At 46.8% G+C, this 21713-nt stretch overlaps 2 protein-coding genes across 3 annotated transcripts in view; one reads left to right on the top strand and one right to left on the bottom strand.

Annotated features, from left to right (window-relative positions):
- The window catches only part of ADAM17 (ADAM metallopeptidase domain 17), a 235919-nt gene extending 220540 nt beyond the window's left edge, over window positions 1-15379 (top strand). For both annotated transcript variants that reach the window (XM_084513394.1, XM_084513395.1), the window contains 15 exons: window positions 539-707; window positions 1348-1478; window positions 2887-2976; window positions 4093-4206; window positions 4727-4871; window positions 5429-5517; window positions 7420-7572; window positions 8029-8228; window positions 8511-8614; window positions 9231-9365; window positions 9978-10108; window positions 10726-10804; window positions 11497-11585; window positions 12132-12188; window positions 13328-15379. In XM_084513394.1, the coding sequence (XP_084369520.1) occupies window positions 539-707; window positions 1348-1478; window positions 2887-2976; window positions 4093-4206; window positions 4727-4871; window positions 5429-5517; window positions 7420-7572; window positions 8029-8228; window positions 8511-8614; window positions 9231-9365; window positions 9978-10108; window positions 10726-10804; window positions 11497-11585; window positions 12132-12188; window positions 13328-13678 (2037 nt within the window). In that variant the 3' untranslated portion in view covers window positions 13679-15379. The remainder of the gene's footprint in view (window positions 1-538; window positions 708-1347; window positions 1479-2886; window positions 2977-4092; window positions 4207-4726; window positions 4872-5428; window positions 5518-7419; window positions 7573-8028; window positions 8229-8510; window positions 8615-9230; window positions 9366-9977; window positions 10109-10725; window positions 10805-11496; window positions 11586-12131; window positions 12189-13327) is intronic.
- A 255-nt stretch (window positions 15380-15634) lies between these two features.
- Window positions 15635-20111, bottom strand: IAH1 (isoamyl acetate hydrolyzing esterase 1 (putative)). The gene is made up of 6 exons (XM_084513403.1): window positions 19962-20111; window positions 18813-18865; window positions 18190-18338; window positions 17198-17359; window positions 16574-16692; window positions 15635-16500 (listed from the first exon to the last, which is right to left on the bottom strand). Exons 1-6 carry the CDS (start codon window positions 20040-20042, stop codon window positions 16333-16335), a joined length of 732 nt encoding a protein of 243 aa, XP_084369529.1. The 5' UTR covers window positions 20043-20111; the 3' UTR covers window positions 15635-16332.
- Window positions 20112-21713: the final 1602 nt, after the last annotated feature.

Genomic DNA, 21713 nt, shown 5'->3' with positions numbered 1-21713 from the left:
TTTGAGGATTTTTCACTCACTTGTAAGTGACTTAAGAATGTTGAAGAGTCTGGTCCGGTGGTGTTGTGGTGCACACTTATGGATCATCTCTTATCTTAGAAGATAACTTGCGCCTCCAGTCAGCACATTTGGTGGCGTGTTCCAGATAACTCCTGAGCTGTGCCAGTCCTAGAACTGCACTGGAGGGAACAGAGGAGCTCGAGATGCCTCCTCAGATTGCTTTTAATCTGGAGGGAACAAAAAATTCTCTTTGATGGCTTTATCAGATGGCTGCTGCTGCTCTGTTAAGACATCCTTAGGTCTTTGGATGCCCGTGTAGCATAAATGGTTGAATTCAGCTGACTTCCTTGGGAGTGTACTTCTGTTGCTAAACTTATTTACAGGCATTCAATCATTGTAGTCCGATTTATGTGTGTATGTGTACACACACAGCTGTGGAGATTTGGCCACGTGTATATATATAAAAATATGTTTTACTTAGTCTTTACATTCACTGTGGTCCTAACTACCTGCATTTCTGCTGCTCTTGTGCTGTCAGCCACTGTGGAGATTTATAGATAATGAGCAAGATGAAAGACTGCTGGTCTACAGATCTGAAGATATTAAAGACTTCTCACGATTGCAGTCCCCCAAAGTGTGTGGTTATTTAAAGCTGAACGAAGAAGAGCTGTTGCCAAAAGGACTGGAAGATAGCAAGCAAAATGAAGGTGAGCATCTGGGAGGGCAGAACCTTGGAAAGCTTGAATTCTGTCTGGGTAGGCAAGTAAGATCACGACCTAGGCAATAATTTGTGTTGTCCCATGTAGTTTAACTCTTTAAAGTCACTGGAGGAAAAAAGCAGCACTTGTTTTCATGCCTTCTTCCCTGCCCCACATCCAGCTAAACCCAAAATGATGAAAGGAAGGAACTTGTCACTAGTGTAGGTAGGCTTTTTAAGGTGAATGTTCAAACAACTTTATTCTTCTGTGCCCTGGGAGCTGTTTGGCATCTGTGGCCACTCCACGAATCCAGCTTGAGCTATGATGAGTTTTTGAGAGCTGTGAATCCCTCTTTCCTCTATTTTCTACTGCATCAGCAGGAATGGGGGTAATGACTGGGGACAGGAGCAAGAGAGTTAGGACTCAGGTGACAACCATAAAAACTTTGCAGGTAAATCTGTTGAATAATTCAATTTCCTTACTACACGTTCCTCTCCTTAGAACAAGTTTGAGGACTGTCATGAAGACAAAACTGAAGAGTTCTGCCCTTCCCACTCCTTCCAAAACAAAACAAGCCATAGACAGCTCATTGAGTGTTTGTTTATTTGTATTTAAACATTATTTATTTATATTTAAACATTCACATTAGCAAGCGTCTCCCGGAAGAAAAGAGCCATCCCAGAGAGCTCCAAAAACACGTGCAAGATGTTGGTAGTGGCAGATCATCGTTTCTTCAAGTACATGGGCCGGGGGGAAGAGAGCACTACCATAAACTATTTGGTAAGTAAATACACCCTGTTACAATTTGTTGGAGTAAATGGGGAAAAAATGGTTCATAGTTATAACTGCTTATACTGCTTTTCTACAGCAGGTGTATTTACATCATGCTTGTGTGTTTTTTATCTTGGGAGGTGCTAATTCATGCTTTAAAATATTCTGCAGTAGTGATACTGTAGTCAAATAGTCTTAAGTTTCAAATCCCTTCCCTTTGCATACTACTTGCAGCTATCCTATTTTCTCCCTAAAAACTAAAAAAAGACTTTTTTTTTTCATTTTCTACAATCTCCTAGACTTTGAATTTGGGTATAAATGGTCCGTCCAAACACATTTAAAGTTCGCATGGGAGCCAAAAAACAACTTGTATACTACTTTAACTTCTTCCAGGATTCTCTGTCCAGAACAATAAAATTAGAAATAGGCTCAGTGGACAGCTAGTTTGGTTGGAAGTGTGGTTATGAAATAGAACACCTGCCTACAGCCCCACAGCAGAAATGGAGTATGGGTTTGGGGACTGGAGATGAAAACAAGTGAAACCACTCTTGGAGATCTGTTCTTTCTCAAGAGCCTCTTTCTGAGCCTGAGTTTTTGACATGCTAATCACTCTGTTCCATCTTTGCTGGCTTTTTGACCTTTCTGTCCCCAGAAATGTTTACATTCCCCAGGTAACAGAGCCTTAATTCATCTGTTTTCGGAGATGTGATTATCTCAGCGTCTGACATACGATTCTTCCAGGCTCACCTACCGTTGTGTTCTCGGGGTTGATGTGTGCTGTAAACAGGACGGTGATTGGAAAAACCAAGTGCAAGCTATTACTGAGTGTCTGTGAATGTCATTTTTCATTCTGAGCAATTTTGATGGTCTATATTTAGGAGAAGGTGATTTTTAAGAAGACGAGAGCAGCTCAAAAAGGGAGCTATTGATTGTGAACACTGACGACAGACTTTCTGGAACCTTGTACTTGGACCATAATGAGAAAAATAATAGTTTACTGTCTGGGAGAGGGAAGAAAGCCCTGGGGTCAGTTAAGTGTAGCGCTAAAACAAAGCAGTAAAAACAGTTCCCTCTGCCCTTCCCCTCAAAGAAACTTGGAAAACTGCGAAATGGACAGTGTTTCCCAAGATGTCTTGTTCTTAACATTATCTCTTCCACTACACAGATGAAAGTGATAAGTAGCAAAGTTTGTGCTGCTTTTTTACGACGGAAAATTTTCAGGGATATTTGATAATACTCACTGGATCCAAGCGCTGTTGGTTTTGGATCAGTGAATATGTCTGTTGTGTTTTATGAGGTTCAATTTTAATATGAAGCGAGTGTTTTTGAGATAAATACATTGCAGCTTCTCTGGGCATCTTGAACTTCCGTACACAAAAGCTCAGAACTAAATAACTTGTTTTTCTTCCCTGCATAGATTGAGTTGATAGACAGAGTAGATGACATCTACCGAAATACTTCCTGGGACAACGGGGCCTTCAAAGGCTATGGCATCCAGATAGAGCAGGTAGGTATTCACTGAGCTGTGCAAAGGGTTTCCAACTGAAAGCACAAGAACATATTTTAAATGTCAGGGTTTCTGATTTTTATTTTTTTATCTGGATTAGAGCTAAAATTAACCAAATCTTGCATTATTAACTGCATCCAAAAGTGCTTTTCTTTTTGGTGGTGTTGATTTGACACGGCATGTCCATTCTTAGTTCCTTGCAGCTTTTGAGATGGGAATTCTCAAGGAGCATCTTTCTATATGTAATTGCAATTCAGAGGTGCTTTTTTCCTGAACGTGAGCCGTTTTTGTTTCTGTCAGACATATTCTTTAGGCATATACTTAATGTTTCTGTCTTTGGCTAATGCTTAGCTCTCAAACACAGATGGAAAAAACACAAATCCTGCTTGAAGAGCTTTATTGACTGCACTTAAACAGCGTAATATCGTGATAGTGTAGAAGATAGATGCAGCTGGATGTAGAGGATGTAGTGGCTTCAATTTATATGATGGCTCCTGGAAGTAAGCACATAGAAATTTGGCAAAGTGCATTAAAAATGAGTCCAGATGCTTTAGGTTCTGCAAGAACTGTCATGTGGCACACAGGGACTCTCATGGTACAAGCCAGCTGCCCGTTTTCTGGGCAAGGCTCTCCAGGAACAAGGAAGGAGAGAATTGGTGGGGACTGGAGAGGGAAAGCTACATGGACGCGCTAATTCCAGGCTAACAGGAAAGCAGCAATCCTTTAAAGTATGTTTTGGTTAACTAGAACTCTGTGGTGCTTTGGGATTATTTATACTAGATGTAAATGATGTAAATCCTGCTTGTATTTGTTAAGGTTTGTTTGGTTTTGTGTTGATTTTGATTTAACATGCATCTCAAAGCACAATATCTCAGTGACAACTTCTGTTGTTCTAAAATGGCAGCTGTAGTTGCTTAGGATCTAGTTAGTGTATCTTAATTAGCAGAGGCTGGAAACTTAACAGGCTGAAAACTTAACATTGGGAGCATGCTGAGTCTGATTTTTTTCTGCTTGCAGATCTGTTGAGATATTTAGAATTGCATTGAAAACTTTTCTGTAGTCATAAAATTGACCAAAATTTTTCGCTGTTGTTTTGTCGCCCTTTTTGAAATGTAGATTATCATCCACAATGAACCAAATCAAGTGCAACCCGGACAGAAGCATTACAACATGGCAAAAAGTTACCCCGATGATAAGAAGGATGCCTGGGATGTGAAAATGCTGCTAGAGGTAGGTAGTAACCCTCGAAAAATTGTCCCTCACAGAGAATTACTCACACAGCTGCTCTGTAGTCACGGATGAAACTGTGTTAGTTCCTTCACATGCTGGGTAGATACTGCACAAAGTCAAACTAGCTGATGTGCCCCATAGCCCATGGTAAGGGGGTTCTTTGTGTGATTATGGAGCACACACCAACTGGAATTAATGTGTTGCTTGAGTCAAAAAAGGCAGTGCTGGGACATCTGGCCCTGAGACTGCCTTGTGACCTGCATCAAATGAGCGTAGTTGGTTTTCCCCTCTATGTGAAAAAGGGGAAATGATTAGACAAGTTACATAAAGAAATGCATACAAGGTGCTTGGGTATTAATTTAACTGCCTTCACGTTTGTAGGACAGATCAACAGCTGCTTTTTCCTAACTTAACCAGAAGGTGCCTGCCTCATTAGATAAATGTTCATGTTTATAGATATCTGATATGCACCATAAAGTGTTTTACAGAGATCTCACTGTTTGTTTTTTTTCCTTTAAAGCAATTTAGCTTTGATATCGCTGAGAAAGCAGCTCACGTGTGCCTTGCTCATCTTTTCACGTATCAAGATTTTGATATGGGAACGCTTGGACTGGCTTATGTTGGCTCTCCCAGACCTAACAGCCACGGTGGCATTTGTCCTAAAGGCAAGACTTCCTTTTCTTCCTTTCCAATTGTGGGTAGAAACCTACTTTTTGTTAACTTATATTTAATCCTCTTCTAGCTTTCAGGGATCATGACATGTTATTTGCATAGTCTCTAGTGGCTCTTTTGGATAGAATAGATGGCCATTTTCTTGACTGGAGCTGGAAAAAGAAGGGAGGGAAGAAAAGTCACGAGGCTATCTGGATTGAACAAGCTCTGTGAAAGCCACCGCAGGCTGGCTAGACGAAGTTCCACTTTGGGTGCATCTTGCAACAGTTCTGGAATGGCAGATGCTGTTGTCTTGGAAATTTCTTGTATTATCCCCTTTACTGCAATACATGAGCTGTTTGTGCTGTGCTTTAAAGAGCTCCCACTGAAAAAAAAAAAAAAAAAGAAAACTGGCAAGAGGCTGACTGGTGAGTCTGAGAACAATAAAGCTGTTCATTTTGTCAAACAAGGAATAGTCCCACAGCCACTTCCAAGAAAGAAAAAGGGGGAAAAAAATGGAAACTGAGAAAAACGCTTGTCAATTTGATTTGTTTCTTTCTCACCTCTCTAGCTTATTACAGTCAGATTGCAAAGAAAGACATCTATCTGAACAGTGGCTTAACCAGCACCAAGAACTATGGGAAAACCATCCTCACGAAGGTAAGAGAATGAACGTTTGGAGTACATACATGTTTGTTGGTGTTTTCCAGGATTGTGACAAGCTTCTGTGCTCTCAGAAGCAAGCTGCTGGCTTTCAGACTGAGCCCAGTCCCAGGGGACAAGGATCTAGGTCACAGAGACCGTATCTTTTTTTTTTTTGTCCTTCTTGACAAGGAGAGTCAGGGCTGAGTGCAACTGAAGACTGAATTCACTGAGAGCAGGGATGGGGAAATGTAGCCAGTGTCTAATAGGAGACGTAGTTATCCAACTACAAACAGGATTTTGATATCCTAAAATTAAATGTATTTTACTTAAAACAAAAAAATATTTTCAAACGAGACAAGAAATATTACACAGCAGGTAGACTTACAGCAAGTATACAATTAGTCTGCTGATTGAAAGAAAGCAAAACATGTCTGTGCTGTTGTATGCATCTACAGCATGCAGATGGAGGATAGAAATGCTGGGCCTGTTCTACGTGCAGGGTAGAACAGTGAAAGTAGTGCAGGCAAAGTAGGAGGTTAGTTTGGACCTTCTACTGGAGTTCCTCTACCTGATTTTTGTGTGTCTGTATGAATAGGGCAGAGAACTGTAGAGTAGGCAGGGCTTATTAGTGCTAATACTGATGGAAACTGATGCTGTCTGGAGTTTTTCCATCACTAACGAGGCAGTAAAGACAGAAAGGCCTGAACGTGGGATTTGTTTCTCTTGTAAAGACACCAGAGCAGTGCCTGCGTTTGCAGCTCCCACATTTTTGTAGTTGAACGTTTCCCTTCTGCTGATTTCTCAGCTGTGCATCGCTGTAGCCCGATTATAAATGGAATTCATAATTGGTGAGTGGGCTAAAACTTGGCACAGAAGCTGTCAAGAAGCTAGGGAAAAAGAAGACAGTGCAGCTTTGTGTTTGAGGGATGTTGACAAAGAGCTCTGAGCTGTTGCCACGCTATTTGCATTTGCTGCTCGGTCTCCAAGCTGGAGCCCTGTCTTGGCTGACAAAGGAGCTGGAGTTTGACGTCTTCCCAGCAGGAGGCACGAAGCTTGGATGCAGCAGTAGGTGCGCACGGGCTCTTTTCACAGGGAGGGTTTTTGCACAGCGTCTGATCAGGTTTAAAAAGGAAGAAAAAAATTTTGCTTAAAACCCTCCCCCAAACGCAACGCGCTGTAGTCCTTCCCATGCTTGAAGAGAGCAGAAACGGCCGTTTCCTCACCCAATTTATTTCTCTGTTGTGAACCACGCAGTCTCCCTGTGGTTAACTTTTATTTATGTGCTCCTTTTCTTTGTGGTTGTTGCCTTGAGAGCTCGACACCACCTGCTGGTCGAGGCCGTGCAGAGAGACACTCATTTGGGGTCCTCGGCAGGAGTCCTGCCGTGTAAAAATGTTGGGAATTCACCCCCGTTGGGCTGCGTTTGTGGATGCCTTTCCTAGGAGTCGTGCAAAAGAGGAGCTTATTCAGCAGCCTGAATGTAATCGTCCATTTAGAAGGAATAATTCTAATGGCAAGATCAGTTGGAGCAAGAGATTGACGAATCGTGGTAGCTGGTGTGTGTTTGGACTGGTTTTTGGTTTGAACTTTCTATTTATGCCTTTTAAAATCAGATCTAGATACTTTGAGTATCTGCTTTGCGTTGAAAACAAAACAGAAGTGGTATCCCAGGACAGCACTTTGCCTCTAACAGTGCTCTAGCAGTCAGACCTAGTCCTGGAATGTGCTTTTGGAATCAGGCCGTAATTTTACTTGCCTTTAGTTCCCCACCTCTAAAAAAAATGATAATGGAGAAATTGCTTTTCCACCTAAGCATATCTGAGAGTTGTAGGTGGCTTGGAAGTAGCTGGGATCGCCTCTTCTGTCCTGCTCAGACTGGTTATTTTCAGCAATCATTGTTTTTGCTCTTCAAAAAAGGAGGCTGACCTGGTTACGACGCACGAGCTTGGACATAACTTCGGAGCAGAGCACGATCCTGACAGTCTGCCAGAGTGTGCCCCCACTGAAGACCAGGGAGGGAAATACGTCATGTATCCCATTGCTGTCAGCGGAGATCATGAAAACAATAAGGTAAAGCTGCATAATTTTGCTTCCACGCACACTTCTCCAACGTGATCAGTGATCCTTTGCACAGAAAGACTGTTTAGCTAATGATTATTTTGGGTCAAAACAGATGGGAATAAACAGATCAGGCATAAAAAGAAAAGATGTTTGTATGCAGCTGGGTTCTCTGCAAGATGAGCTTTGCTTTCGGAGTTTCGCTGGAGTTCACAGCGTGTCCCAGTAGTGTTTGCAATCAATTGTTTGCAATCAGCTGTGGCCAAATGCTCCTGAAAGCAAGTCATCAGCCAGGTGATTTTCTTACCTTAAAATCGTTCCAAGCTCTCAAAATGTCAGCATGGAGGGATCATTGCTTCCCGAGACACCAGAATTTGGAGGTGTGAGGAGGCCAGGACTGTCTGAGATGCACTTGTTGACAGCAAGGTTCACTCCTCAGTGCTGCTCTTTCCCCTCGTGACTCTCCAGATGTTCTCAAGCTGCAGCAAAAAATCCATCCATAGGACCATTGAGATCAAGGCCCAGGAGTGCTTCAAGGAGCGCAACAACAAAGTCTGCGGGAACTCCAGGGTGGACGAGGGGGAGGAGTGTGATCCCGGCCTCCTGCACCAGCAGGCTGATCCCTGCTGCTCTGCGGACTGCAAGCTGAAGGACGGCGCCAAGTGCAGGTGAGGGGAAAGGAGCTGCAGCTTCTGGTGCATGGGGAGAGAACGGTTCGGCTCTGCACCCTGCTGCAGGAGATAAATCTCACTAAACTCCTGTTTAGCAAAAAATTCCCTCAAATTTAATGCGTGTGGTTGTGCTGAGGGCACTCCTGCGTTAGTGAAGGATAAAGAGAGCACACAATACAGTAGTAAAACTTTGTCATGCCCGTACTTCTTTGGAAAACAACAAAAAAAAAAAAGAAAAGTTGCTCAATATTTCTTCCTTTCACGTTGATGTTTCCCCAGCGATCGGAACAGCCCCTGCTGCAAAGGCTGCCAGTTCGAAAGCGCGCAGAAGAAATGCCAAGAAGCCATAAATGCCACTTGTAAAGGAGAGTCTTTCTGCACGGGTAGGACATGCTTCTGCCTCCCCTACACCAGCTGTAGCCAAGTGCTCCGGGCTCAGCGTCCTGTTAGGTCAGCTCCCAGACTAGCGCCCTTTGTTCGTCCGGGACAACTAATTTTAGAGAGCAGTTGAGCATCACGAAATCGCCCCATAATGAGTTTCATTGTAGTTCAGGAGCTGTTTGGTGAGTTTCTGCCCAGGAGAACATGGAGAATGGTGATTCCTTCTCCCCCCCTCCTCCTTTTCTTCCCCTTCAAGACAAAAAGAACAGGGCAAGTCACGGGGAGGGGATGGGAATGAGCTGAACCTTGCAGTGATTCCACCCTTTCTATGGCGGCTCTGCTTCACTTCCCCACTGGTTTCCTTCCTCCTCGTAATCTTTTCTGGAGGCGAGACGACAAGGCAGGGCTGCTGGTGCTTCACTGATGGGGCCTCCAGGGTCTTCTTGGTCGCCAGAGTGCCCCAAATGCCTGAGTTGCTGAAAGCTAAGAGAAAGCTATTGGAGTTCTCCCTGGGATGAGTCTGGATTTTGCTTTTTCTCTCTTTTTTCCCCTTTTCTCTCGCACCCTGAGGTGCTCTGCCCTTTGCTCTAACCCTGCCGTTGTTGCCCCCACCTGCAGGGAACAGCAGCGAGTGCCCTCCCCCGGGGAACGCCCCGGATGACACGGTCTGCGTGGACATGGGGAAGTGCAAGGACGGGGAGTGCGTCCCCTTCTGCGAGAGGGAGAAGAACCTCCGCTCCTGTGCCTGCAACGGTGGGTCAAAGGGTCCTGGCTCTGCTCCTCGGGTTGAGCCCCTTGGGGAGCCGAATTTAGGGGCCCTCTCGGGTTTCTGGACAAAAAAAAAATGTGGTGTTTAAGCTGTTGGTTTTCCAGGGCTGGCGTTTTCTGCTTGGAAAAGTCCTTTTTTGTTTGGAAAACGTGAATGTCCTCCTGTCCTCTGGAGGCCTGGGTTGAGGATTTTGAATGAGACGTACGGCCGACACCCTGCTTCAAGGAGAGGGTGCTCCCACCCTCCTCTTCCTCAGCCGCAGGCAGGCAGGAGGGAGAATCTGGGCTGTCCTCTGATCGTAAGGAGTTGCCAAATGACTTCTGGACAGATGTGGCCTCCAACAAGTGGAACCTCTTCACCTGCAGTTAATTCCTGCGGTGTTGGGGCATCAGCTCGCGGAGCTTGGTCCTGCTGTGTCCCCCAATAACCCAAACGGGGCATCTGCTTCAGTTTGGCATTGGGGTGCCCAAAACTGGGTGCCTTGCCTGTTCCTGCCCTCCCCATGGGAAGGCTGGGCAGGAACGTGGCCAGCCCGGGGACATCTGCCCGGTTTGGGGTTTTTTGGGCTGATGATGGAGCCTGTGGGTTTCTTACAGAGACGGACAACTCCTGCAAGGTGTGCTGCCGCGACGAGCAGGACCGCTGCGTCCCGTACGTTGACGCCAACGACCAGTTCCTCTTCCTGCGCAAGGGCAAGCCCTGTACCGTGGGCTTCTGCGACACCAACGTAAGTGCTCCCGCACGGCAGCGTGACAAAGAGCTCAGCTGGGTTAGCAGTGCTTGCTACTGCAGCCGTGCACGTCAGCCCAATTAATTTTGGCTAAAATGAAGCAATCTGACGAAGATCTGGCTGGCGCTGTCTCGGTGGCCGGTTCCGGCCACAGCCTGCAGGCCCCTTGGCTGAGCTGAGCTGAGCTGGGTGTTGGCAGGCGTGAATTTTGGAGGGCGTACCGCAGCCCTTCTGCTGCAGGGCTGATGCTCTGCTGCCCTTAAATCAGCACGGCCAGATCTGGAAGCCTGTCTGTATCCAACAGTGCCTGAGAGCTGCAACCTTTTTGGTGTGGGAAGTAGGAACTTTGGCTTCCAGTCCTTAAACCTCTCCAGAAACCTCAGCTTTGTGTCCCCTACCGTGGGAGGCAAAAGAGAGGCAAGAAAAATGGAGCAGTGAAGCTGTGAATGAGTAAATCTATTCAGAATGTGTGTGAAGTGCTTCTGTGTCCATGCAGTTTTTATTTCATTGCAATCTTTGCCTCTTCCTCCCCCTCCAGGAAGCAAGTAGTTAATGCTTACATAGCCTCAGATGACTTTTATTTATTTATTTATTTATTTATTTAACTTTTGCAGGGCAAATGTGAGAAGCAAGTACAGGACGTGATCGAACGGTTTTGGGATTTCATAGACCAGCTCAGTATCAATACCTTCGGTGAGATGTGTAACCACAGCCTTTGGGGTTTTCAGTTCCTGACACGAAGCTCGAAACCACAGGGGGGGTTAGTTAGCTGGCTGGTTTTGCTCGTCTGTACGCCAGGGTAGTTTGTAGCTGTGCTTCTGAAATCCAGATATATTTCTGCATAAGATAACACTGATCTTGCCTTTGAGGCTGAAGGGCTGGGAGCATTTTGCATTTTTCCTCTCCATTCTTTCCTACTCCTCTTCCAAGCTTGTGAAAGAGGCGGCAGCCCTTCCAGCGAGCTTCTTGTCTAAGAACCAGTAAGTAGGGCAATGAGAGGAAAGGAAATAGCGGCCTTGTTAGGGGTCAGCTCGCTGCAGCACAGCAGAGGTAAAGTAGGCCTTGGTGGGATTTAAATGTCAGCAGGCTGGGAAAGGAGAACTTCATTTCTCATTTAATAAAACCACCTCCAGCTGCGTGCCTGAGCCACTGGCTGGTGAGGGTACGCGTGCCTCCTTGGTCCCAAATAATAATTTTCTTAGAAAATTATATCAAATATGCTTAAAAAAGGGCAAAAAAACAATTGCATTATGCTGGGCTGGTCCTGCAGCCTGTGTTGTACCTGAGAAATCCCATGAGCTGGCTTGCAGAGGAAAGGGAACTTGTGTGTACAGTCAGGAAATGCTCTTTGCTCAGTCACTGATGGATTTGAACTGATTTCCCAGGGAAGTTCCTCGCAGATAATATAGTGGGCTCCGTGCTCGTCTTCTCCTTGCTCTTCTGGATTCCTCTCAGCATCCTTGTGCACTGCGTGGTGAGTGAGCTGCCTGGAGGTGACTGCTCTATCGAACTGAGCTGTAGGAGAGCGCCCTTCCTCTCGTGAATGGCAAATGTCTGTGGGAGGAGGAGATGGGAGGCTTTTAGGAAAGCTCAGAGGGAGCTTCCCTGCTAATTTCTGCCAGGCTCTAGCAGCCCCGTGCTCCAGCTGTCTCCTGGAGCCGTTCCTGTTCTCCCTTAGGCAGATTTTTTCTGCCCAAGCATCGTTCTGATGACTTGCATCAAAGTTTTCTCTAGCCCACAATTTGTGGGGACACCCGGGGCAGGAAGTGGTGTTGGTTGAGTGCACGGGTGAAGAGAGAAAGGTCACAGTGACTGCGAACGTGGGCACGTGGCGTGGGGTTAGGGCAGAGGATTGCTCCCCCGTGAGCTCAGCACGGGGGGCAGATGGGAAGGAAGGGGGAAGAAAGCCCCAACCCCGCTGTGTCCCTGCAGGGAAATGGGGACAGGGGCGTTGTTTGCATCTGGGAAGTTAACTGTGTGTGTGTGTGCTTTGGTTTACTTTGTGTTTATTTCCCAACAGGACAAGAAATTGGACAAGCAGTACGAGGAGAACACCAAGTCTCTGTTCTGCCCCAGTGTAAGTCGCTGCCTGAACGCGTTCCTGCAGCCCCCGCCTCCAGCTGGGGCCAGACACACCGATTTGAGGGAAACTCTGCTTTCCTGCCCCAGCTGGTGTTTGATGTACCGAGCACCGCGGTGTGGCAGGTCTGGTGTTTCCTTCCTGTGAGAGCTGGGCCTTGACCTTGGTGACAAGGCAGCTTCCTCACCCCAACCACAGCCCCCGAGGCAGGAAGCCGCCGGCACGGGTCACTCAGCTCCCGCTGCAGGGTGCTTGCTCCCAGCAAAGCTCAGCAAAGCAGAAAAATCTCTGCAGCACGTGGTGTGTCTGCTGCAGGGCCTTTAGCGGCGGGGCGTGCTGAGGCTTTCCACTTACTTACAGAAAAATTGGTGCAAGGACCCATCACGTGGCAGGTGGTGACACGTCTCGCCGTGCAGAGGCTGATTTGGGAGAGGGGAAGAGCAGAAAAGCGCAGAGATAAATTTTAATTACAGTCCAGCTCGAGGCGTCTTCTGGCAGAGATTTTTGGGCGTCCTGTCTGGTGCTTTGACAGCTCGATTTTTATTAATAACTGCAGCAGCATTAAGGAGATGTCATTTTATGTCATTTTTGTAATGGGAGGGGGAAAGGAGCCTTGCAGAGCTCCTCAGCTGCTGGAAGAAGCATCCTGGAGCCAGGCTTATGAGGCAAATTGCCCATGTAAGCTACGTGCGTGTAACCAGAGGTGATGTTAGCTCGAGTCCTCGGGTCCCTCATAATTCCTCTTATGCCATAGAAGTCACCTTGGATCTGTGCACTTGGATCCAGGCAAGAACACGCTCCAGAAGCAGATCTGGCTGTAGGCTGCAGCTGTACTCAGTGGGCTCCTTGCACCAGTAACAGGTTTAACAGAGAAACCCAGCTTCTCTTGGACCTGCTGAGTACTGAGCAGCTCAGAAACGCACTAGTTAGCATCTGAACGTTTTACCCTACTTGTCATGGCACTCCCTTGTCCATTCCCTTACCCGTTGTTAGCATTTGCTAAGGTCTGTAGGGATTTTTCACGCCTGGAAATCTCCGGGTATTTCCCAATCCACGCTCAGACAGAAGCAGGAATCAACAGTTGAACAAATTGAATGAATCCTGAGCTAGCAGCCGTTTGCTTCTCCCCCTTGCAGAACGTGGAGATGCTGAGCAGCCTGGACTCGGCCTCCGTGCGCATCGTGAAGCCCTTCCCGGCGGCGCAGGCGAGCAGCCGGCACCAGCCCCTGCAGCCCCTGGCCGCGGTGCCACCGGCGGCGGCGGCGCCCAAGCAGGACCACCAGCGCATGGACACCATCCAGGAGGACCCCAGCACCGACTCCCACGTCGACGAGGACGCCTTCGAGAAGGACCCTTTCCCCAACAGCAGCTCGGCCGCCAAATCTTTCGAGGACTTGACGGAGCACCCCGTCACCAGGAGCGAGAAGGCGGCGTCCTTCAAGCTGCAGCGCCAGAACCGGGTGGACAGCAAGGAGACGGAGTGCTAGCGCCCCGCTGCCCGCCCGGCGGGATCTGAAACCATTTCACTGCTATAAATACGGATCTATATGGATATATATTTTTGTGAGGGAGCGGGGGGAAATAAGGAAGTGACCTACTGCAGATGCTGGTCATGTGTATGACCTTCCTTACGTTACGTTTCTGAGAGCATTATATCTTTTTAAAAAGCGAGAATCCAAACTAAAAGTGGCTTGTTTTTGAAAGCTTTTTTTTTGGATTTGTTTTTTCTGGTTTCTTGACCTCTAACATTTCCTTCAACCTGTGGTGCAAACCCGAATATCCTCCTGGATATTGTGTATATCGGCCTTGTGGTTTTTTTTTTTATATAATTTAATGTTTTGTAGTCTGATGGCACTGACAGCCGAAATTAAGGGGCTTTTTAAACAAAACAAAACACTGCAGCACGTTCCTGACGGAACAGCTCGTTGGCGCATCTAAACATTACAGGTGCCTGGAGAACAAACAGAGAGTAAGGAAGCAGTCATGGCTTAACGGCATCTAATTGAGATGCACAATCCGAATCCAGAAGTTTTCCATACGGCTTTAAACAAAAACAAAATGGCTCATAGTGGTGGTTAAACCTTATTCAGTGCACAGAAGAGCTCCTCTAGTGTGAAACTCTTCTGCCTCTCGCTGTGAGGTTGCCTTGCCTGGTGTTTTCGTGGCAGGGAGATGGTTTTCCTACAGCAGGAGCTGTGTGTGCTGCAGGTGGTGGTGAAAAGGAAGAAGTGTAAGTGGAGAAATCATTTATGCAGATGGGAACTGTTCCAGCGAATTGTTTACAGTCATTTCAGTGCAGAAATGTTTCTCTGAGTGGTATTTTACAATAGGTAACACCACCGTCGAGCTGTTCAAAGAGCTGAGCCTCCTCTTTCAGGGTTTATGTGGCCTTTGGAAGCCCCTACTGCTAAAGAAACGAGAAAATGCCACACTCCACTGCAGGAGCACGGTTGTTTAAAAACAATTGTGACTTTAACAAAGCTTTTTGTGTTGTTTTTTTGTTTGTTTTTTTTTTGATGAAACTCCTAGGGCACGTACTGAGGAGGTGTTAGGAATTCCAGTTCCCACGCAGGCGCTGCGATGTGATGCTAGGAGCAGGTACCTGGTGGTGCCCTCTAATTCGGCGTACCTGCGCAGAAGGTTGGAGCTCTGTACCGGGGGGGCTGTGGGCTGGGAGCTGAGCGATGTTTTAGCCTGGCAGCAGCTGGACTGACACAGGGGAGCCGCAGAGCAGCTATCACCACAGCAAGGAAGCATTTAATTCCGCCTGCTTTCTCCCACAATAATGAATGAATCAAACTGACCCGAGACATGAACGACAGCAGCCCCATTTTAACTGTTACAAACCTGTGCTCAGCCACGAAGGAACCACAGTGGGGGAAAGCCTTTGTGTTTTTAAACGTGATGGGAAGTAACCAAAGCTGTGCTGAGAGAGTTGCCCGAGTCTCTGCCTTCCCAGCCCAGGATCTTGTTACACTAATACTTGAACGTGTGCCTTACGGTATTCCTACCTGGCTAGCTCCTGTTTTGTGTACTGGTTTTGGTTTGTTTGGTTTGCCTTTGTTGGTTTTTGTTGTTTTTTTTTGATTCCAGGAGAAGCACACGTGTGAGGAGTTAGTTAATTTAATTCCCAATACAATAAAAGCTTTTTATATTAAAAGAAAAAAAAAAAAGCCAATTAAACAAGAGCTGGTTTTGTGATGTCCTTTCTGAAAGATCTTTAGCTGTAAAACTGGGACCTAAAAGGGCTTGGAGGTGTGGGTTGGGGCTCAGGCTCCCAGCAGCCGGGTGCTGAGTGCCTCGGGGTGTCCTGCAGGGGCTGCTACACCTGAAATCGATCTGAAATCATTTCACCTCTGAACTCCTGTAACCCATCCCTCGTCTGATCAGGGTTTCAGAAACTGAACTCGGTTTGTTCTGTACAGCTAAAGGGAGACGACAGCTTCCACAGGGAGCCCTGCCACTCCATAGCCAGCCTTTATTGCAGGAAATCACTGCAGCAGCCAAGCCAGTTTAATCTTCATAAACATTTACAAATGCAGCCAACGTGCTTCTGGGCTGCGTCCAGAGACATGAAGAATAACCAGCTGCAAGCCCATTCATAACGCTGGTGCCAGGTCCTGGCCAGTGCCTCAGTTCTTAACAAAGCTAAGACGCAGGGGTAAAGAAGCTGCTGCTGGTGCCCAGCCTGAGCTCACCCCCACACACCCCAAGCTATCATCTATCACTATCAAAAACCTCACCAAAGCACAGGTAACGGCTTTTACTACTTCATTACAGCCAAACGCATGAATTATTCTTGACAAAAGAAAAAAAAAGAAATCTATGCTGCTGCTACGTATCAGCACCTAGGTGTGACAGACCGCGTGGATCGCCCTGGAGCTGGGGCAGGCAGTCCTTAGTGCAGCCTCTTCCCTCCCTGCGGTCACAGGACAGCTCAGAGCACTTCTCCTCCAGCTCTTTTACAGAGTTTATCACCAGAACTTCCCAAGCCCTCAGCGCAGGATGCGTGCAGCCAAACCACCCCCTGGGCTCATCTTTACCCTGACATTTGCAGCACGCTGCAGGTACCGGCTGTCCATCAGCAGAATCGCTCTGTGGGGCAGGTTGGGCTCCTCGGGCTCGCTCCTGCAGCACGTCCTCACAGCAGACTGGCCTCGGGGTGCAGGTGGTCCACCTCCCGCCAGTAGGGAAGCAGGGAGGGCAGCGCAGACACTTTATTCTCCAGGCGTTTCCAAAGCTGGGTTGCCAGAAAGCTGTTCCCTTTGGCCGACAGGTGAAGCCCATCAGACAAATAGGCAGAGAAATCCTACAGGGGAGGTTAAAAACCTCGGCATCATTCCAGCGATTTCAGTCCCAGAGCCTCCCCCCCGACACCGTACCTGATTTTTTTGCATCAGTGTCCACAGGTCGAGCACGTCAGTCCCGCAGTCCCCGGCTACCTGCACGCAGGCCTGGGCGTACTGCCCTGTGGTGGCATTGCGGCGGTTCAGTTTGTCACCTGCCAGGCACAAGGGAAAGGCTCAGCAATCTCCAGCAAAAAGTTCCTGACGGCAGGGGACTGCAGAACTAGAAGCAAACATCTGATACTTAATGCAGTTTTGCTTCAAAAAAATTAAATTGAAAAGCAAAACAAAGATGTCTTATAGTCAAGGCCAGCCCTGAAACAGCAAACCACAGCATCTCCCCAGCCCGTTTATCTTTTTCTCTGCTGTGCCAATCCTGCCCAGCCTGCCATTACTCAGCAGGTACAAAGAAGGAGCATGGAAACTTCCCAAGGGGCAGCCACTGCTGTCGGTGCTATGCACGAGCAGATCAGGATGGGATTCATTAGTCGATAATATTCCATGTGCTCATCCAAGGGAAGTGTAGGACCAGCGAGCAGTCAGTGCCCATCAGCTCAAAGCACACGAACGCGCTCTGGCACCAACGCAAAACTGATCCTCTGGGCTCACTGACTTGAACTCTGGGGCTAAAAAGCAGAAATTCTGCCCAGACGCATTTACCTTTGGCAAGGCACTCCTTCTCCCAAGCTGACTCCTGAAGAGGGGGCGGCGTTATCAGAATGATCCTGTCCTCAGCGATGTCGATGGACTTCAGGTACTGCACCATGCTCTTCAAGTTCGCCGCGTATTCCTCCAAAGGAACGTGCTGCTTAGGGTTCAGATCTGTCGGGGGTGGAGGAAATGCATCAGTGATGTAAAACTGAGCTGCTTACACATTTATTACATGACGAGTAAAATGGTTTTCATACAGAATAAAAAGGTGGGCACTTCCCACTTTTGGTAAGCAGTTCACCTGCTTAATTCAGGAGGTGTGGTGGGAAAATTCAGCTCCTCAACATCCAGAGCAGACAAATCAGGAGTTTAAACACAGCACTTCTAATATAGATGAGGCACAGGGAAAAAGAAATCACCTTTGTTTTTGGAGATGCTTTTTCTTACAGGCTGCATCTTAGTATTAGACCACATCATCACCTCAAACTTCACCCAAAACAAAACCTAAGGTTTTTAACTCTGTTGGATGCAGAGAAAATTTTGGAAAGTCCCATGGGCTTTACAGACAGTCCTTTATGTACCGATCTTACAGTTTTGATTACACTAAGCTCTGCGTGCTGCTATGGTTATCTTAAAAGAGAATCCAAGTGCTATCTTCCCTCATTTCATCAACTGCCAAGGATCCATCAGGCTGCTTTAAGGGCTGAAAAATCAGCTCAATGCCCAGCTCCTGTTTTTAGTGTTGGATATATGATTAATTCTTGAGCACCTTCAAGTTTCCTGGTATTGTTAAAACTTGGTCAGAGAGAAAGGGAAGGCAGTGCATGATTTAAATACACACACAAAAAAAAATCGATCCACTGTAAAAATGAAAAAAAAATGACAGCTATTTCACAGAGAAGAAGCAGGAAAAGTCTGTGTAACTTTCTGTCTTTTCTACTAAACTATAAATCTGTCATAAGAGCACAGGTCACAGGAAAAAAAAATGAAAGTTACCGTACCTTTCAAAGCGCTGTCATTAGCTCCAAAGAAAATCGTGACTGCAACAGTACTCTCAGCACCAGAATTTTTGCTGATCAGTCTCGGAAGGATCACTTTAGCCCACCTGGTATTGTACCCCGAGAGTCCACGATTTACAACATCGCATTTTCTGAAACAGACACACGTATCAGAAAGAACATCTCACCCCACCAGAACGAAACTCGAGAAATTTTGACCTGTTTTGTCAGGATAACTGCCTCTGCATCTCAGCCTCAGTGAGATGTCACAGGAGTTTCTAGCAGAATCGTAACTTTATGTTTTAAAAGCGCACTCACAGGTTGCAGCTACAGTATTGAGTTATCACTTACTGAGACTATGAAACCAGAAAAGCAACTTTGACAAAAAAAAAGATATTTTTTTTTTCTTTCCACTCAAGCTTTACAGCAACCTCCAATGGGTATTTCTACCAGTATTGGGATGGACACCACCAAGAAATTCCCATGTCAATAAATAAATAAATAAATAAATGATAATAAACACACATCGAACACTACTTTGTGATGCTTTTCTTTTTGAAGTTGCTTGATGCAAAAATGACTTTTTGCATGCTGGTAAGAAGTACTTTTAAAACGTAAGCTCTTACCTGACAAGTCTCTCAGCAAGGAATGCTCCCCAGCCGTGCTCCTGGAAGGAAAACTGAACACAGGGAGCATGTCAGACTGTCACTAGAAGCAGCACTCACTCCTCAGCAGGTCAGCAGCATTTACTTTCTTATTTTCCTGTTCTTTACTAAGATTATTTCACTGTGACTTCATTCTGGGGAGCACCTCTCACAAATCCTTTCTCTACATGCTACCTCAAGCGCAGTTTGAAACCCACCTCTTTTAGTAGTGGGGAATAAAAGATCAAAATCCCCTTCCCCTTTTCCTTATTCCCACTGCTGCATCACCCATCCTGCTACAGCATTTTGCCTGCTGACAGAACTACAAAGAGAGCTACTTTAGACACAAACCTGCCTTTAAAAGGAACCACTCTCCTTCCAGAAACAATAGCCCAGCTCTGTGATCTGCTTCACCGTGCTATGGTGCAGGGCATCGAGCACAGAGCAGAGCCCCTGCACTCCCCAAAAGGGTTCCCTGAAAGGAACGGAGCCCCAAAATGGACACCAGCGTGCCCCAGCGGGTATTGCCTCAGAGGAAACCTCTACATAACCCCAGCATGGTCACCCCGACACCAAACGCGTCCCTGGGGGCTGCACAGGAGCAGGGATGGGGCTGGGGGGGGGGGGGGGGGCAGCAAAGGGGTGGCTGGTACAAAAAACAGGCTCTGGAAAACACCAGCGACACACCAGCAGTTTCACTTTTACCTGACACTTCTCATATGTGGCCTTTACTGCAAAAAGGGAGTGAATCTCCTAAAACACAGCCCCCTGGAAGGTGTCCCTGGGGGTTCAGCAGGCTCGCTTCCCGCCTCACGGCCTCCCTCCTGCCCCTGAGGTGACAGCGGCTGAGCCAACCCCCCCCCTCCACACACACACACACACCCCCGCAGCTGTAGAGAGTGCTCATTTTTCCTTAAAAACCAGTAAGAAATAACACCACTGCAGCACCAGGCCTTGAGGGAAGTCTGCTGGAGCAGTGGAAAACCTGAGGGGAGGCCAAGGCCGGGGCTGCCCTTCAGATACCACACAAGAGGCACAGGGACGTTCATGGGGCTCTGCAGCTCTATGAGGGAACCCCACCGGCCCCATAGCGGCGAGGAGAGCACACGGGGAGTGCCATGAGGCCGCTACCTCAGTGATGGAGTCTCCAAAAAGGACGATGCGGGGCCAGAGCAGCAGCCGCCCGCCAACACCCGCCTCTGCCAGCGCCATGGCGGCTGCCGGACATCCGCCAGCAGCAGCAGCAGGAGGAGGAGAAGGAGGAGGAGGAGGAAAGGAGCGGCTGCTGCTAAGCTCCGCAGTCAGATCCCCTCGTGTCGAGCGGGAATTAAAAAAAATCCCCGTCACAGCCATTCAGATGCTGAGCATCCTTCCTTGGGAGGTGGTGCTGAGGGCCTCCCACCCGGGTGACAACAGTCCTAAGGCTACTCTAGTGCTGTTTGCCTGTCCTAACGAGCGCTTCCGCAGCTCTCAAAGCTCCAGCAAAATACCTTAAAATGGCAGGAAATAAAAAGGGATTGGGCCCGCAACTGAAATGGGAGTGAAGCTGGGGCCTTGAGACTCCCCCCACCTTGCACCCTCACCTGCCTGGCAAGGCTCGCTGGGCTGAAACACCGCCAAACAAAACTTTCCCCAGCACAAAATCCTGAGCAGCTTCTTTTCTTCACTTTTATTTTCACATTTTACTGCTTTCCCCTCCTTTTAAAAAGCCTTTTAAGTGATGTACATCCTCCTACAAACCCACTAGAGGTTTTGGAGGAGACTGTGGTTGGGGGGAAAATGCACTCACTGCAGGATAACATCCGTCTGCCCCATGACAGAAGCAGCTGTGAGCATCAGTTTGAAAAAAACCAGCACAAAACAGAAAGATGAAATACGAAATGACAATTTTGGAGACCTATTCCACCGATATATTAAAAATAAACCACGTTGCATTTATCAGAAACACATTTAAAAAAAAAAACAAAAAACAAAAAACACAGCAACAACAACAACAAAAAAAACAAACACATGATTTTGAAAATAAGATTTTTACCTCTGCCAAAGAGAGAATTCCTTTTTAACACAATGCTATTATCACCTTAAAAAGGCTTCATACTCATACTTGGCTAACCAAAGATACACAATGCAGAGTGGAAAGCTGACACACACATACCAGGTGCCACGTTAACCAGCTAGTAGAATAAGTATGTGTACCAGAGAAAATCTGTTCTTTCAACATGATTTGCTGTCTGACAACCACCCCAGCTAACTTAGAGTATCACATTTGTGTTTGAAATTCCCTACACCCTACAGATTCCAATAGCCTCTTTCATTTTGGTCCAGGAGCATTGTTTCACTAGTGCTGAGTTACAGGACCATCAGCAGGAGCAGATGCATGCTGACTGTCTGAGAAAGTGACAGGACCATTTGCACTTCAGGCTGTTACCAGGTCACAAGCACTGACTTCTCTTGAAGCTTCTGTTGTTCATCCAGCACAGTCAATGGCAATGTTTTAAAACATGCACAGTTTTAAAACTGCAGTTAATCTCACTATGCAAACCTGGATTTCATCTGAAATGTGTTCAAGCCCCCTTGATTTCAAGCAGATACTAGCATGCAGGTAAAAGCTTCCCTGACAGGAACAAAATTGTATCAAAGTTTGATTCTGCAAACTCAAACCATCCAGTTTATCCTGCAAATATTAATCAATCTCCAAAAATGTGAAACTCTTTCTGTAATTCAACATTTAGAAGGCATGTCAGTCCACACCGGGTTAATAATTTTTTCTTATTTGTTTTATGTGCATGTAAGAGAAAAGGAGCATATGCATACTTTGCCTAATTTTATTGTGATCTATATGTACAAATATAGTTGCTGTAATGTTGCTTACTCATTATTTGA

The sequence above is a fragment of the Aythya ferina genome (genome assembly GCF_964211825.1).
Source record: "Aythya ferina genome assembly, chromosome: 3".
In the NCBI taxonomy this organism is placed as follows: Eukaryota; Metazoa; Chordata; class Aves; order Anseriformes; family Anatidae; genus Aythya; species Aythya ferina.
The sequence above is the reverse complement of the archived record's forward strand: the minus strand, read 5'-3'. Positions and strand labels throughout refer to the sequence as shown.

What these genes read in the sequence shown, in the direction of transcription:
- IAH1 (XM_084513403.1), bottom strand. Translation starts at nt 20,042, where the DNA reads ATGGCGCTGGCAGAGGCGGGTGTTGGCGGGCGGCTGCTGCTCTGGCCC. An exon ending in GAAGGAGTGCCTTGCCAAAG is followed by an intron (nt 16,693 to 17,197) that starts GTAAATGCGTCT and finishes TGTGCCTGGCAG; the next exon opens with GTGACAAACTGAACCGCCGC. An exon ending in CACTGATGCAAAAAAATCAG is followed by an intron (nt 16,501 to 16,573) that starts GTACGGTGTCGG and finishes CCTCCCCTGTAG; the next exon opens with GATTTCTCTGCCTATTTGTC.